This window comes from Homalodisca vitripennis, chromosome 1 (assembly GCF_021130785.1).
Source record: "Homalodisca vitripennis isolate AUS2020 chromosome 1, UT_GWSS_2.1, whole genome shotgun sequence".
NCBI classification, from domain to species: Eukaryota; Metazoa; Arthropoda; class Insecta; order Hemiptera; family Cicadellidae; genus Homalodisca; species Homalodisca vitripennis.
In genome coordinates, this window is record NC_060207.1 from 73,320,249 (window position 1) to 73,339,421 (window position 19,173).

Below are 19,173 nucleotides of genomic sequence, written 5' to 3' on the forward strand. Positions count from 1 at the left end.
ACACGCCTGTTACCAATAAAACACACAGGTAAACTATTACTTATTTCTAAAACAAAAACAGATTTTTCATTTTGGCAGTTTTTGTTGCTCCATTAAATTTTAATCCTTCTGAAGTAATAAAAAATAAACGGTTGGTTTCTTGTAGATGGGATGATAGCTTTCACTCATGGTAATGTTGATTTATACGCCGGATATTATTCATATGGTAATGAATTCATATAACATTTCCTACTAAACACCCCGTTATCGCATACAGATATCAGTTTGGGAGGGTACTTGAATAAACCTTAGTAGAGCATTATTATAGTGGTCTTTTATAGTTTTTCCTACAAAAACGCTGATAAGGAAAAGTGAAAGTCGGCGCCATTGTCGGCACAACACAATCAATTCGGCTCAAGGACGTTCAGGTAAATAAATCACGGTTGTCACTTACCTATCGGAACAATCGAATTATTGGGTTGCGTATTGTTTGTTATTTGCAACGTAAAACGCAACTACGGTACTGAATACAACGGCGAGTAGCACCCAACAATTCTGCCATGTTATTAAAGTGTTGTTGTCAAGAATATTTTTTAGTATAGGAACTTGTACATCTACCTATGTAATATTGTATTAGTCTAATACATGCTCGTCTAATAGAGGATATTTTTTGTCAGAAAAAAAGCGTAATTTAAAATATCAAAATTATGTACTGGTATACTCGGGATTTTTAATATTACAAGTTATTATAGATAATCTTAAAATAAAAGTTCCAGCTCAAACGATGTCAACGATAATAATTGTTGTAACTAAATTACCGTGTGCCAAAATCCCAATAACAGTTGGATTTGCTATGCAGGAACCGCGGGGAAATCCCCACAATTCAGAAGGCAGTGGTTTCGGAGCGTAGACACGATCAGCTGACTTGACAACAGTACATTTTATCGCTCCATTCTCTCCACCACACCGCGCGAGCGCGCTCTCTACTCTGCTTGCATTGCAGTCCACAGCGATCGTCGTGCAAGTACGGCAGACTTTACTCCGAGGACCGAAAGTTGTTCGCCCACATCATCACCACTCGACACTCGGTCCACGCCTGTGCTTTAAGAAGCTGCGGACATGTCTGACGAAGGAATAGAATACGATCTCATCATTCAGGATGGCCCGAAGAAGGTTAGTCATAGGCAGTATTAGTTGTATGAATGTAATCTAAAATAAGTTAGGGCGGAATTCGTCTATCGAAAAGTCCTCGTTCAGAGTTATAATTAGATAATTTTTATTAGGTATCTAAAATCCTCTTATTGGGAAGAAAACTTTCTGGAAATACATCGTTATTAGTTCGTTTATAAATTAAGGAAGAGCTTGTATTTAGCTGTCAAGAGCCTAATATTCAACTTCACAACTTTTTGCAATTTAACTGTCTTATTTTGTAGGCAGTCTTAAATATTAAAATAATTTAACAACATTTTTCTACATAAGAGTGGTATAACCGTAAATTAATAAAAATAAATATTTATCTCATGCCAATAAGAACTTACGCTGTGAAAACAATCAGGTTTGAATAACGGATATGTTTTATATTTCGAGTGCGGAAATGGAAAGGTAGCATTTTTCCACGTTAAGAATTTCAATTGTTCTGTAATTAATCATGTGTTCTCTATATTTCATTAGCGTGATTTACAGTACATGCATAATGTATTGTAAAAAAACTCAATTATATGTATGTAAAATAATATTATATATTTTGTTACTTAAAAGTTATAATAAACAACGTTAAATTCAGTGATTCTGACATTCGTCACGTTGTCTCTATATTCCATTACGTGATTGCATAATGGATAGTACACACCTTCAGCCATCAAAAAGTGGGTCTTTGATAAAAAATCACAGAAAAAATAAAGGGACTGGTAGACAGAGATAACTGAAAAGATGAGATTCAAGTTCTGACACAGAGTAACTTGTATCTTACTTCCTCTATCTAAAAGACATACTTTCCGTACCTGAGATAAGCTAATATGTTTACTTAGAACTTGAACCTTTTCCCATACAAATATTCTAATCTTCAAGTGGAATATCTGGAATTTGTTAGGGGGGGGGGGGTGAAATCAATCACCTTGGGGGGGGATTGACCTCTTTTTATTTTGTAGGTAACCGGATGTTCGAAATACACAACATATATACTGCGTCGAATATAACGAAGATAGAAACGTATTTTTTCCATAAAATTATAACTGTCGTTCATAGGACTGGATTCGAGTTATAATACAATTTTAATACTTGCTTTATAACCATACACCAGCTAAGCAAATGAGTGACGTCAGACTAGAAGTAAAAGCTAACTGTTTTGTTAGAGATTTCTTTTAATTTCGTATGAACGTGTTTCTATATATGTAAACAGGCAACTGATCAAACTAATATTGTACGAATCTAAGTTATGAATGTTCTGGCTCTGCTTTCAAGTTTACAGCCAGTACTAGCAGACTGTGCCCATTACTTCCATCGTCTTATGTTTGCTCTGGGTGAACGAAACAGCAAATTTGTAAATTATAAATCAAAATGTTTGTTTTTATTCTAGTTTTTGAAGCTGGAAGGCCATGAGATTAGAATTATATGTAATTCTAAAGTTACAGAACTCTTTATCAGAAGATTTTTTAATTTTCTCGGATGATTTTGGGAACTCAGCCTTTAGTCTCCTGAATAAGCCAATGTTTATAAACCACTTAAAAGTAAAGGTTACTGTCTATCGGTACTAGAATCTCTGATTTCATTCTAGTTAATAAACATTCCCTGTGCACAAGACTTTAAGGGCTCGTGGACAAGAACAGTTCTAAAGTAACAAAATATTGAAATTTTTAGAATCAGTACCGTACCTTAAATCGCATTTTTGCTGTTTAGAGACGCACATTCCCGGGGCTGGTAAAAAGGAACATTTCAAGAAGAAAGGAGAGAATCGAGCACTACTAACTTACGACCAACTTTCCTTGTATATTCCTTGAATGTCTTTCCTATATACTTTGCCGATAAGTGGTCCTCCAAGACAGGAAGGAAAGTATTACTGTACAAGAAGTTTTGGACTCTCTCTTTTCCTTGAAACGTCCTTGAATACTTTGAAAACACGTGAATTACGTAATGGATTTTTCACAAACATAGAATAATTAATTACTGTTCAAACCGGCATACTTCGGCAGCATTTTTTGTAAACGGTCAGTGTAAGTTTGCATGAACAGTGCTTACGCTCTGATAGTGAAAAAACATTTGTGTTTATTGAATGACGGAAAGGTGGGCCAGTTGAGGAAGTAAATGTAGTGTTATGGTCGTCAGTACTTGAATTATAATTTCCGTCAAAACTCTCTACAAAGCCTCCTGAAACGTGAGATATCTTCAAGAGATTCAAACATCTTACACAAAATTATTGAGTGGACGTGTCCCTCACTCCCCTCCTCTCTTCCCCCCGCACTCAGAAGATCCGCACGTGACATCCGCCCACGTGGGCCTTGGGGAGAGGAAGTACAGTACTTACAAATGGAATTAAATTTTATATTACGGCTTATTCGTCAATAGTATATACTCATGTACTCACTTCAAATGTCGTCTATTTCGACCACATGCTAAAATACGTAATATATCAATTTACGTAATAAATAGTTGATACTGATTGAAAATTTGAAAAATTCAGCGAAGTATCGTACTGTGTGTTTAGCTTAGTAAGTGTTTTCAATATTTAAATATTTTATAAGAATTCATATTTTGGTTACAGTGCACAACAATCTTGTTGCACCAATTTTTACAAGTTATTCTTAGTTATAGTGAATGCCAAACACGTGAACCTTATTTTCTCTTATTCATGCAACATTTTATTTTACTAAAAGGTTTTAAAATCCATTTTAACACCAAAGGGAATTTTTTACTAATTCCTAAATCTTAAGGAGTATGTTCTAGAAAAATCATCAAAATTATACTACTACAATTAAAATCGTTATTGCAAGTTAAGCAAATTGTAACCAGAGTTAACCACGAGTTTTCAAGTAAAACGAAGTACATTGACATTAACAAATCAACTGCGTTAGTCATCACCCTATCTTGAGTGTATGTAGTAATTAATCCACAGTAAACGTTTAAAACAAAGCAATTTCGTGTGATCAAATAACTATACAGGGTTTCCAACGAGTAACCCGACAAACTTCTCAGATGGTTTCCTCTCATCAAAATAATGAAAAAGGTTCATATAAACATATGTCCGGAAACGCTTGTTTGCGAGCTACGCCTAGCGAAAGATGTCACCCGATTTTCTAGGAAAGGACGGAAATAAAGCGAAACTGATGCAAGAGCACTTGCAGATAAGTTTTCCAGGCAGATGGATCGGTCGATGCACCAATTAATTGGTCTTCTAGGTTCCCTGATTCAAATCCCTTGGATTAATATCATTTCATTTAAAGCAACATGTATACGCAGAACCGGTTAATTCCAAAGAAGAATTATTGAACCGAATTTTAAACGCTTGTGAACTACTTAAGAACGACCGAGATGCTATCAGAAAAGCTACACGTGGTTTCGTTAAACGCACTAGACTGTGCATAAATTATCAAGGAAATAATTATTAATAAAAATATCAAATAATTTTGAACACCATTTATAAGGTATGGAAATTCCAATAAAAGATTAGCAAAGATCAGCATTTAAAATGTTTTGTTTCTACGAAGAACGTTCGTTCAATAAACAAATGTTGCATTTTCTATTTTATTTGTCGTATTTTTCGATTTAATTAAACATTAATTTTTGAAACTTTGTGTTTGTTTATTATAGGCCTATTTTATATAATTCCCTTCAAAATTACATTATGTATAAGTTTTGGGTTGTAATGTTTGCGTTTTTATTATCCATTTAATGAGTTAATGTACTTCAAATCTAAACAAATCATGTTTTTCGACACCGAATTTTAGCATATTTTGTCTAATACCTCATAAATGGGGTTTCTTACAGATCTGGGACGTATTTTATTCAAATTTTCATTTCATTTTACACAAAATCCAATAAATTTAACAAATATCTTTGCGTCATAAAAACACCAGTTTCGCTTGATTTCCGTCCTTTCCTAGAAAATCGGGCGAAATCTTTCACTAGCCGTAGCTCGCTAACAAAGCGTTTCCAGGCATATGTTTATATGAACTTTTGAAAGGAACACACCTGACAAGTTCGTCGGTTTACTCGTGTGATACCCTGTGTATTAGTCCGTAGTATTGTTTATTGAAGTTGAACAAAGCGTTGCGTAAAAGGCTTCAATGACGTTGTAATGCAATATTTCCAGCATATAACTCATTCCATTCTTAAGATCTCTTGCGGACAGAAGACAGACAGACAGATAGAAAATCGTACAGAAAAGGCATTTTTAATTTCCTCCGGCATGAAAAGAGAAATCGTCTACTGAGTGATAGGCTTCAATGACGCTGAACCAAACCCCATGAATGGATATACACAGTTATCGAACACGATTTTGTTTATAAATAAAGGTCATGTAAAATTTCAAGTCTATATTTAAGTTATTTTCCGAGATATCGTGCAGCAGACAGACAGCCCATTGAGTGATACGCTCAGCCAATAAGTTTCATATTTTAAAGACGCATAGTTATGAGTCCACAGAGTCGGCTTCACTGACGGCCATCTTCAATGTAGTCTCGTGAGAACAATGTTAAACCTCATGTCCAGCCGTAGAATGATGGGGCATGTCTCATGTTAAATACAATACATAATTAATAAAAACCCAAACACTTTGTAATTTTTTAATAGTTTTAGTAGTTATCCAGAAAAAGTCTCAAATTTGTTAGAACAATTTATTTTTTAGTATTCAAAAAAGTACGCTTTAAAAAACTGCGTGATGCTTCACATGGTTCTTATAGGTAAAAACTTTAGGTCATTTCAATACAGCCGTGTACTGGTTGTAATATCCAGTTATACGATATATATTAGCCTATTCAGTTGCACGTTCGTAATTAAATAAAATTGTCTACAGTTTTTCACTTTGTTCAATCTGTGCATTTTTACATTTAGGATAGTAAGCTTCCAGTAGCAGGTTACTTTACAATAAATTGGAAAATTCCTTTTTAGGTAGAACTATGTATGTATCTAGGTATCCCTTTAATATTGTGTACAGGTGGTTTTAACTCGCCAGTCTATCGAGTTACATCACTAGTGCTCGACCAAATATCCATTGTTGCTGGGAATCGAACCCGCGAACTGCCGTGCCGAAGTCGAATACACTGACCGTTAGACCACCACGCCGCAGTGTAGAAAATGTGGAAAGTGAACGGTCGCGTCACCCCCGCCTCGTCACCGCACCGCCTAGTCAGAGTTACAGTGAACCGTACAATTCGCCTTTCTGTCACGTTGGAAGAATGGTATAATTCGATAATCGGCGACGCCTCAGCCTCGACAACGATCGGTTCCGATGTAATTAATGCCTTTCCCCGGCCGAGTGGCAATGACATGCATGTGGGCCACGAGACATCCACTTGTCTTTTCCTCGCCGCGCCGTTTAGAAATTAGCTAATTAGAACTGAACGAACTGTGCACTTTTAGTGTGCTAATTTCGGAAAATAATGACTTCTTTCTAATTGGTGGTGCGGTATATGTATCCACAGTAGGCAAGTAATTCTGTAGTTTGTACATCATCAATTTTGTTAAGATGACTTGTTATTTCCAAGAAAAGAACAGCCCCAAAAATTTCATTATAGTGAGTTTCCTCTGATTTTCAACCGCGAATGAGTGACCCAAGTTTTTTTGGCGTTATATTGAGGCCTTTTTACATGTGACTGTCAATTTATATGTAAATTACATATTATTTCAATCTTCTGAAAATAGGAGATTTCCATTCATTATAGTACCACATCCTGGATCTATATACATACTTGTCTTATTCGGAGGTGTTTAATCAGCCCCATGAACGTGTTCTTAATAAACATCCGCCGGAAGAACTCGGAGTTTGACTGCTAACCCTGAGTAATTCGAGTACTACAACCTGCACATCGCACCTCTCATGACATCAGCGTAATGTCTGGAGCTTTTTTATGATTTTATGTAATGCTGATAAAGTCGTGTTGGTTTTAAGAAGTGAAAACTTTAGTATCCTGATGTATGTATTTTCGTGACTGAGATTGTCACTTACTAATTTAAACTTTTTGTTACCTTTAGGCTATTGTGAATGAAGATGACTGCGGTGAGCGTACACACTGAATCTATTTATTACTTAACGTAGAGTGCTTCTTAGCAAGTGTCATTAATAGCTTGATAACCAGTAGCAAAGAGAGTTGTAATGTTTCAAGTGGAGTACGAACAACTTGGATTCCGGTCTTAGCTACGTTGTTGGGCAGTAGATTTCCAGCTTTTATATGATGGGGTTTCATCAACACCAACAGTATCTTAATCGATTTATTTAATGTCATTTTTAAGGGAAGCTGGTCCAAATCTATTAACCAGTTATATTGGCCTCACAAGGAATTACACCCGTGACCTCTTCGTTAGAGTGGCGCCCGTTCTCTAGTCTACAGTGCCAATGTCAAATTGCACCCTTTCAGTAACCTGAATACCTTTTCAAGGTTCCATGTATTAGAAGAGGTTTAGGGGGTATCGTATGACGCGGGTATACCAATTTGAATATTAGCCTCATGTCATTTTAAAATTCTTTCAGGTTACCAGTTTCATGTATGTTTAGCTTCATGTGTAACCTCTGTTATGCATAACAGCAACAGACATGTAGGCAAAGTTCAATTAATAGTGTAGTTCTCCAAGTACAGTTGAGGTTTATAACTCTGTTGAGATCGTTCTAAGAGTCCAGTAGGACGTGATGATAAACGACTCCCACTGCCTACATGACTGTCGCTGCCCACGGCACGGGCCCCGGCCGGATGTCTGGGTCTGGCTGAACAAGGAATGCAGCAGCACGAGCTCAGCTGCAGGCGCTGCGAATACAGGGCGACGGGATGCGAACTGGTACTGGTACTGATGATGTCGCGGTAACGGTACTGACTACACAGATGCGCGCCGGTCCACAGTTCTGTTCCGGTCACACAGTTCGTACAGACCATTCGCTACGCAGATACAAATAGAGTAATTGTTCCTTTCATATAATTTTCTCTTGAACAAATCTTCATTTAAGGCTTCACACTTCGGTTAGTTGGTTTTAAACATGAGTAATTTCCTTCTTTTGGACGTTGAAGAATTTAGTCATTACTGTATCAGCAAACTTGAATATTATTCTATACTGAATTTATTCCTTATTGGGTGTAGGTAAAACCGGTTCTTCACGTTCCGAGAATTTCATCGATGTAATACTACGTACTCTGATACCTAAAGTTCTTTAATGTGGTAAAATGGATTCTAGGCTATAGCCTCAAAATGGGCCTTATATAACTGCCCTCTATTGACGTCAAGGTTCGCCCAAGGCGAAATGTGATTAGCTTGACGGCTGGTGACTTGCAAACGTTGCATCTACAACAACCTAGGGATGCCGCTGGGTCTACCTATGAATTTTATTTGGAAGGAGTGATGGAGAATAATTCTAGGTTTAAGGGGAATGCTGGGTAGTATGCGGAAAGAAGTACACTTTGCATATCTCATAATTTTGGGAAGGTGATAGTATGTCAAGATATCCTCCCCCCTCAACCAGGTACGCCACAGTTATCAGTGATTGGTTATAATAACTAATTATGTAGTTCCAAGAGCTGTACTAGAGTTGAGTTCAAGGAATTGGTTTTCTTATTTTATTGACTATTAATGTGAGTACTTTTGTGCGTCATTTCCTACATTTAAAACAAAAAATCTCGCTTTCTCAGAATTGGGCGATTTGAATAAATTCAACTGACGAAGGAAGCGTGCCTGGCAGGGACCGGCGATTCTCGTAAAATATTTCGAGATTCTGAGCGAGGTTGGAGATACTTTTCTTGGAAAACTACTAAACTAAACCGACATTCTTTTCCAGCTGCCGGGGTACTGTTGTAAAAAAACATCATCGTTACATCGACGCCCATTCTGTGTATTCACAGAATTGTAGATTGACTACGGTATCTTATAAAGTTTGCAATTTGGTTAATAGCTAAAATAAATTGTAATGATTCTTTTAGTTTTAAACATTTGTATTAATTTGCTAACATTGTTATAACAAATTTATTAGTAGTAAAAAGAACTGTCGCGTTAAAATGTATTACAACTGTACAATGTTTTAGAGAAAGAGACAGTTATAAAAATGTTCTAAAACACTTGCGCAACAGAATTAGCCATGTCGAGTGTAGTTTACTGCAAGATTATGTATCATATTAATATTCGCTACGATCATTTGCTTCCTCGTGGTACTTTCCTCATTCTCGTTCGTGTGCGCAAGCAAAAGAGTGCAAGATGCTTTTTAAATCATGATTCTTTAAAATTTGAATATAGATTAATATTAATAATTTTCCGGTAGGTAACCCTGATTTGACGATATGTTCAAAGGATGTTTTATCATAATTTCTTCGTGAAGTCTTAACATTTTTATTTACGCATTATAAAAAAGTGTATGACAATTTTAAAACTGATTATCGTTTTAACAACAGTCTAGTGTAAAGTTAGTTTGTATTGTGATGTATTTTCAGTGTCTAGTATCAGTTTTATTGCTAAGAAGTGAGTAAAAATGTTTATAAAACAATACAATTTAATTTAATATCTAACATTTAAAAACTAAATTAAAATTAGATTAGTTTTAGATATAAAATTAAAATATATAAGTCTAAAATATAAACAACTTACTTTAGTATACATTAAAAACAAATCCGGCATATTGGAAGTCCTTTGTTAATTCACGGTACGCAATTGAAAATTTAGATTATGCAGTTATTATTGAAATACTAGCCTTAAATTTACTAAACATATTTTATAAATAAAGTATACACTAGTAATGCTGTCTTACTATAAATAGGACATTTTCACTAATAAATTGTTTCCTTTTTAAACCAGTACATAATAAAGATTTAAAATGAATACGGAAGCAAAATATTTTGCTGTTACACTTTTATCCAGAGTTTTGAAGCCTCTAGTTTATGAATTGGCTGTTCAGACGAGATATACATTTTTATTCAGTGTAGAGAATACATTTAAATGTAATTCAATAAAATAAAAAATTAAAAGTTTTCCAATTACTTAATAATAAATCAATAAAACTCAATGACGTCAACATAATATGAATTCGCTCATTAAGGAAAATGCTTTGAAGATATGCCCAGCTAGTATTATAATTAATGGTTGAGAAATAAAGATATTATAAACTTTGACACCGTTAGAGAGTACGAGTAATTTTATTTGGTAGGCTTTGTAGTGAATTACGAGCCTATAATATAAAAAGCTCGTAATATAAAAATAAATCATATATTTAAAAAAATATAAGTTTGAAAATACTGTCTAAGTGAGCTAACGTCGTTAAAAATGTATCTTGTACAGTTAGTGTTAGTATAATATTTCCGGATATGAAATTCGTGACCACAAAAACAAATTTTTATAGTTGTATAAAGATTATGAAATGTATCATCCCAGAATATCTAAAACAATAACGCTGGTTGACCTTGGTGGGAAGGGAAATATATTTTCTCAACAACGATTTAAAGATATGGCTGTTATTACCTTGTTCTTATCCCTAAAACCTTTATCTCAGATACTAATTAAATTGTTTACTCATAAAGTAGGACATGGTTTCTGTGTAAGTGAATGTTACTATCATGCCCGTTGTAATTCCGCAAGTTATTTTTACAACGGACGTAAAATTAAAAATAACACTTTCCAGTTCTGTGTGTGACCGTTTTAAAGTTGTAACTAAAAGTATATTAAACAGCAGCTGTATTCTGCCTGTACATTTTTTTTGTATTCATGGGCCACTGATCTGTGCGAGGAATTTATCCAGAGGAGAGTCGGTAAACAGTGCTGATGACAGGCAGCGTTTGAACCTATTATTTTCTAACTGGGATCCAAATTCCGACGCTCATACACAATAACTCCGACGGCTATCCCAAGAACACTCGAGATATTCAATACTTGGCATTGTTTAGAATATAGATCTATCAATGGTTTTTATTACCAAAGACTACCAATTTAAAAAGTGCTATTACAACAACCCGACGCGGTCCCTCGCTGTGGCGAGAGACGAGGATGTGTAATGTGTTGTGTTGTGACTTCTATCTGTCGTCAGTCCCGGAGGCTGTGGCATGGCTGGCCACTTCTAATCTTTCTCTTATCTTTGGATTTCCTCGAGTTGGAAAGATTAGGATGACCCAGTGGTAATCTCAGCAAATGCTCTTTGTTCAAATGTGTTTGTTTTAACATAAAGAAAAGTTTTGTGTCAGATGAAGGAAACTTGAGATTTTCCAACTCTGGAATACCTGAGAGGGCTTTAAGAAAACCAGTTTTACTTACACATCCTTATACAAAATTGTTGTATAACAATCTCTCTGGAACGGTAACACTCTGAAGGTATTTTCTGAAGTAGATAAAAACTGTTAGCTGATTACGAGATTTGTTTAAAGACGTTTCCACTAAGCGTTACGGTGAAGCTATAAAACTTTATCACACCAATTAACACTACGACATTGTAAGATTTGCACGGGTGTTCGTTAATTTTTACGGTTAAGATAAAGCATGGAAAACACATCATCGAGACTGCACGAGGTGTAAAGTTTCAGTAGTTTGAGGCTAGAAGTAAAAATAGATTACTTTATTATAATATATAGACTTCATTACTGGGTTTTATTAATAGCAAGATAATACGTTGCCTTGTTTTCATTAATGAATCCTATTATTAATCAGAATACTACTATTGTACAGCAACTGCTGTCTAATTATGTAATTCCATTATACATTTTAATGTTCATGATTGATACGTTGTATATTGTTCAATTCAAAGTTAACTAACTCTTAATTGGTATGAGGCAGCCATCTTATTATTAATGAATTACGTACAATACTAGTTAACTACTGTTCATAAAACTAAGTTCCGAGCCTCGCTAGTTACAGTACGAGGCGAACTCGTATGTGTTGCGAACTGCATCAGGCGGGGCTGGCGCTTGAAATTTACAAAAACCGAAGAAAGGTGCAGCTTGCAATGTTGGACATGTAGTATAAATAACACCTTAGTAACCATGTATATCGTTATCACTCACTATTACTGTAACTACTGATAACGACATTTTTAAATGTAATATCTTCTTTTCTATAGTTTTAGTGTACAACTAGGGGGTACACCTGCTCCCTTCGCACACAACGCCGGCTCGCTGCCGTGCATTGTTTCTCAACATCACTACAAATATTTATCTTTAGGCTGGTTATGCAGTAGATATGTACATATTTTCAATGTAAATCAGTATTTGGATCCACGGAAGTAGTTTGTGTAATTTTATGCTCCTAGATATAACATTATATATTTTATCGTAATTTTTATTCAAATTTTTTAGTTGTATAAAATATTACGTTGTATTCTAAATGACAATGCAGCTCACTATAGTTTGATACCCCACACGATAATGCCTTGAAATATTTGGTGACATAATTGACGTTTTGATAAAAAAAAATATCCTGAATCCATCTACAAGTTCTTCAAATTTAATAAATCGCTTGGTCTGTTTATTTTTAAATAGTTTCTACGTTTTTAAATGTTTTTTTTTTATAATTTTCTCTCTTTCGGCCTCGGTTTAGACAAAGTTTTATTTTTTCACACTTCCAACGTTTTTTTAGTACAATTTTAATCTATTAAATTCTTGATACGTTTTTATCAAGCATATGCTTTATATGTATTACTCAAGTCTAAGCGTTATATTTTGACCATTTACAGTATTGTTTTTAATGTTATCAGTTTAAAATCTTAACCGCATTGGTTAGTGAGTTCTAAAATTGCAACATTTTAATTAAGTGTTCTACTTTTACAATAATAGCTAAATGATAGAGTTCCTACAACCTTTATTTATAATCTCAACCGCGTCTCTTTTCTCTAAGAGATTATGCTGCAGAATAAGTAATAAAGAACAATCAAATCCAAGTTACTTCTTTTCTTTTTATAATTTGTATAGCAGAAAATTATTGATCATTGTGTACTTTAGCTAGTCCAGTGTTGCTATACAACACTAACAAACCCAGGAGCCTATGTTACTTTACAGTAAGTGTAAACACAAGTATTATGGGGCTTTATGTGGTGTAGTTTAACGAGAGTGTAACATTGTGTACTTTAGCTAGTCCAGTGTTGCTATACAACACTAACAAACCCAGGAGCCTATGTTACTTTACAGTAAGTGTAAACACAAGTATTATGGGGCTTTATGTGGTGTAGTTTAACGAGAGTGTAACATTGTGTACTTTAGCTAGTCCAGTGTTGCTATACAACACTCCCAAACCCAGGAGCCTATGTTACTTTACAGTAAGTGTAAACACAAGTATTATGGGGCTTTATGTGGTGTAGTTTAAAGAGAGTGTAACAGTGTGTACTTAAGCTAGTCCAGTGTTGCTATACAACACTAACAAACCCAGGAGCCTATGTTACTTTACAGTAAGTGTAAACACAAGTATTATGGGGCTTTATGTGGTGTAGTTTAACGAGAGTGTAACAGTGTGTACTTTAAGCTAGTCCAGTGTTGCTATACAACACTAACAAACCCAGGAGCCTATGTTACTTTACAGTAAGTGTAAACACAAGTATTATGGGGCTTTATGTGGTGTAGTTTAACGAGAGTGTAACATTGTGTACTTTAGCTAGTCCGGTGTTGCTTTACAACACTAACAAACCCAGGAGCCTATGTTACTTTACAGTAAGTGTAAACACAAGTATTATGGGGCTTTATGTGGTGTAGTTTAAAGAGAGTGTAACAGTGTGTACTTTAGAGTGTACTATAACTAGTCCAGTATTTCTATATAAGACTTTCAGTCCCATGCTTCTATGTTACTCTTCAGTAAATGTAATTATCACTATCACGAATTTTCACGTAGTGGGACTGAGGTGTAACAGTGTGTACTAGTGTACTATAACTAGTCCAGTATTTCTATATAAGACTTTCAAAGTCCCATGCTTCTATGTTACTCTTCAGTAAATGTAATTATCACTATCACGAATTTTCACGTAGTGGGACTGAGGGTGTAACAGTGTGTACTAGTGTACTATAACTAGTCCAGTATTTCTATATAAGACTTTCAGTCCCATGCTTCTATGTTACTCTTCAGTAAATGTAATTATCACTATCACGAATTTTCACGTAGTGGGACTGAGGGTGTAACAGTGTGTACTAGTGTACTATAACTAGTCCAGTATTTCTATATAAGACTTTCAGTCCCATGCTACTATGTTACTCTTCAGTAAATGTAATTATCACTATCACGAATTTTCACGTAGTGGGACTGAGAGGTGTAACAGTGTGTACTAGTGTACTATAACTAGTCCAGTATTTCTATATAACACTTTCAGTCCCATGCTTCTATGTTACTCTTCAGTAAATGTAATTATCACTATCACGAATTTTCACGTAGTGGGACTGAGGGTATAACAGTGTGTACTAGTGTACTATAACTAGTCCAGTATTTCTATATAACACTTTCAGTCCCATGCTTCTATGTTACTCTTCAGTAAATGTAATTATCACTATCACGAATTTTCACGTAGTAGGACTGAGGGTATAACAGTGTGTACTTCGTATTTTTATTTTTCCAGTACTGCTAAATAAAATACATCTAGACTTACACAATGTGTTTGTGTAATGAAAACTTACGACATATCGAATCGTAACATACCTTAATCGAATTTAATCTACAATACCAAAAGTCAATACGGTGATTTAAATTTGAATTTAAAGTACGTAGTACAAATCTCTTTTATCCCTCACATCAGAAGTTTTGAGGAAATGCTCAATAAAAAGCAACTGTTAACGGCTTAATAAGATTACATTTGAACATAATATTCACCTCTTTGTGAATAATTCACACTTGAATAATATATCACAAAACAAGAGAATTAATTGCACGTTTTTTAAAGCACATTTTTTTGACACGCACAATGTTAGTAAGTGATTTGAAAATGTTTTTTTAAAATATATGGACAAAATAATTTACAACTAGATAAAGATTAACATCAACGAATGGACATTGCTGATATCGTCTTTATTTACTGTACAAGTTAATTTTTTACTGTAACACGTGTATCGACGCGAAGAAAACACGAACGGTAATTGTTTATGAATATTCTGTCTAAACCTGATTCTATATACTGTTTAGTTAATATCATGTTCGAAAGACTTCTACATTAACCCCTGCTCCGGAAGCTAGTAAAGCCAACTGTAGTATAAGTTGCAGTAGTAGTTATGAACTGAACAGTAAGGTGTAGTGTAGCCAGTGTTTATGTTTCCAGTTGGAAGTGCACGTTTTGCCTGTGTGCAGTTTTACAGTTTTACAGTTTTACGGAGTGTGTGAAGGCTACGCTTGTGCCACGACCGATAGTCGGCGATAATGCGCTGTCAAGGGGACCGGCGCGCGGCAGCTTGTAAACGTTAAACCCAAGGTTTAGGCTATGAAGGAGCAGTAACTTACATTTTTGTGTGATTAAAGGAATGTTCTTTGTTTATGTATATAAGTGATATTTAAATCCCAACAATGTTAAGTGACCAATTGTAAAACACGCACTTTTAAGATTGGATGGTTTTAGTTATTATTTCCGTTTAAACACCCTTTTATTTGTTAAGCTTTATATAAATGCAATACAATAATAATTGGTACACTACACTATTCTTAATATATTTTAATATTGTATTTTTTGTAACTCTATATCATTGTTCAGTGTGCTGTGTAGTAAAATACATTCCTCCACATACACTTACAGTTTTACCAGTGATATATGTATTTATGATATCTACATTATATAAACCGAATATGATGCATTTAAATAGGTAGAATGTGTTTAAACAAAATATGCATTTTGTAAAGCCAAGTATAATATAATTTTACATATTTAAGTACGATTAATTAATTAATGTATTCGAAGTTTTGTCGAGTTTACAACTGTTACTCAAAAGTCTAAAGTAACTCAACAAGAACAAAACATATAAGTTTCGGCCAAGCTTTTACCTTATGCATAAATGAATTAAAAAATGTTAATTTTCCATTGGATTTTTTTAAATGCTACGTAAAATTCCTTTAGCACTTAAAACAATTAAGATAGATATAATTTATAGTACTGTATATAAGAGTTTATTTCTAATGGAAAGGAATATAATATTACAGTTATTTTGAAATAATTTTTTTTAACGCCTGCACCAACTTAAATATGTTATTTTACTGTTGGGACTCCGGGCTCCCTATGGCGTAGGGACTCCACACTAAACGTAGCGACTGCTGTTTTTGTGGTACCGCTCGGGCCAGCTTACTCAAGAGCAGGTGTGAGAGATTACGGTAATCCCTGTAAGACGATAAGCCACAGAAAGCCTTGAAGATACTCGTATCGCTGTCTCGAAAATTTAAAGCGGGTGTCGGAACACGTATTAATATTGCCCTTGTAGTGTACCTACCTTATTCCGTTCGGTAAGATCCTGGGCATGTACACTATCCGTTATAATAAACAGAATAAAGGGAACGATGATCAATATTACCTTTATAATTACAACTGTCCAGGGGTATTTCTTATATGTTATACATTTTAAGTTATCCTAGTTACACTAATTCACAATATTACCACAATGATTGTATTAAGGTATTTCGGCATAGCTGTGGAGATACGAGTACATCTTTAGTCAACAAAGAGTTTTAGTTCTTGACTAAAGATGGCTCAAGACCAAATTATTTAATTGCGTTTGGTAATGGTTTGACGTGGTTTAAACAGGAAAACTCGCAATATACTCATGGCACTGTCAGTGTAAGCGTAAAGCTAATATTTTTATTCTATGTAACAAATAAAGACTTCAGAAACAACTAATCACAACACAATCCGATGGTCAGACCTACTCATAGTATTGATAGGACAAAATCAGTACTGAATACTGACGAATGCTATTGCCTAATCTCTGTTACCAACCAGTGTCTTTCCTTTGCAGTCTTATAGCGTAACCGTCAGCCCACAAGACAGTTTATAGAAGGATACCGACCTTTCTGGCATTGGTCTACGTACAATCTCTGAGTTAAATATAAAAACGAACTCTAGTCGAATGTTTTCTTGTGATGGATGCCATCTGTGACGTGGCAGAACTTCTCTGAAGCAGTTCAGTTCAGGAGCAGCAAATTGGTAACTAAACTATCTGTTTTACAACTAAGAAGAATTTCAGCTTTCTCCGTTCTGACGACGCGACGTCAGCAATTACGCGTATTCTCTTTTGTTGTTTTCTTTACTGTTATAATAATGGTTGCCCATCCTAATTTCACGTAGTTTTGAAAAACAAATCTCAAAGTCATGGCGAAATGATTTTAGAGTGAGTACAAACAAATTGTGTGCGGCTATTTCCTCAAAATCAATGGCATAAAATAACGCAAATGTAAACTGATACAAAATATCGAAGGATCCGAAAAAACGTAACTTATGTCTTTAGCAGACTATAGGGACTGTACCTTTATCCCGGACTAGTGAAAAATGATGATCGATAGCCTTTTTAATCTTTTTAGTGAAAACTTGCTGCCCTTAGACCTTCTGACCCAAAAATCAACAGAGTTGTCCCTTGGACCAAGAAGAATATGTATAACACGTCTTTTCAAGACTTTAGGGCATTTCTTTCTAGCAAGAGTTATCGCACAGTCGGATGGCCAGACGACTACACGAATTTAAGAAGGATCTGTTTAGTCCATAATAATGTCAAATCTAGTTAAGCCATCACAAAATCATTAATATAACTTTGGCCAGAGTTGAATCTGGAAACTAAAGATTGATTGTGTAATGAACTGTTAAGGGATTGAGCAATCTGTTATGATATTTATGTTACATTGGTGGCCTTGATGGCTCTTGACCACAATCTTTCTCAATTCTAAACCGATTACGTAGCAGGAGAGAGCATTGACTCTACAATATCAATGCTCTCACACCGCTCTCTCTCAAAACTGAGTCATGTGCTTATAGTCTTATGGTGTTTGAATTAAGGTTTTTCCAATTTTAGCTTTAGACACTGGTTATATTTTACATACTTTCTTTACGGTCATAAGTACTTTGGAAAAAAATATACATTTGTAGAAAACGCGTTTTAAAGAGCATAGGATCACATGTCTTAATTTTATCACACGAATAATATTTTGTGCTTGATAAATAATTACTAATTTAACTATATATTGTTTCGTTATGAACGTTATTAATCAAATATGGCTCATGTGTTTTTAATCTATTCAATAAATGCTTGTCCGGAATTTAATTTTCTAAAATAAAACAGTCACTGGTATTGGGTTCGGGCACGTTCTCTCATTTATTTGAGCAGCATTACTTTGAATATGAATTGAGGGCGAAAGAGTGATTGTGTTAAAAAAATAATGTAATGGCTAAAAAGTTGTCCATTTGTTGTCAAATAAAAAGTTGCATAACGAGATCAAAATGCATGACCGAGAACGACAGCAGTGAAATCATTACGGAATGGGAGCTATGCGCCTGTTTTCTGAAGAAAGGCCTGAAATTCTTGTAATTTACTGAATAAAACTTAATAAACTTGTTTTATTGTACAAAATCGAACCTAGTTTTTTTAACAGATCAATAACAACAGTTCAGTGCGTCTCGTATCCATTAAATACGTATGATAAGTAGAAAATAAACTATTGTAATTGTCCCATATTTTTAAACATTTAATTCATAATCGATCTATTTTTGTTATCTGTTAGTGAACAATCCTGCTCTAGACCTTATTATTTGGTCTCATTGGGAAAAGTATATAGACTTTGTGACAAATGCAGTGTATTTCTTATGGTACTGTATTTACATGCAATTAATATACGGGAAATCGATCAACACGCAAATAAAATGGTTATTACAAGACTTTTAGGAACTGTTACATGCATTCTAGAACCTATTTTTATATTTTTCCTCGTAAGTACACGAAATTAACAAATTTTAAAAGTTGTAATGGCTGCTATATCGATATGAAATTTCATACCGAGCTGGTTAACCAACTTAGGCGAGATATTTATAAGGTTATATTCTTTACCAAGTTTCAACTGGTTTAGGGCTTTTTAGGAGTTAGTTATCGTTTTTACAAGCCG

General features: G+C 34.6%; 1 protein-coding gene across 1 annotated transcript in view; it reads left to right on the plus strand.

Moving 5' to 3' along the window:
• Positions 1-927: 927 nt before the first annotated feature.
• LOC124364557 (coactosin-like protein) overlaps positions 928-19,173 on the plus strand; it is a 44,307-nt gene continuing 26,061 nt past the window's right edge. Inside the window, exon 1 of the mRNA XM_046820116.1 lies at positions 928-1,152. Within this exon, the coding sequence (XP_046676072.1) occupies positions 1,099-1,152 (54 nt within the window). The 5' untranslated portion in view covers positions 928-1,098. The remainder of the gene's footprint in view (positions 1,153-19,173) is intronic.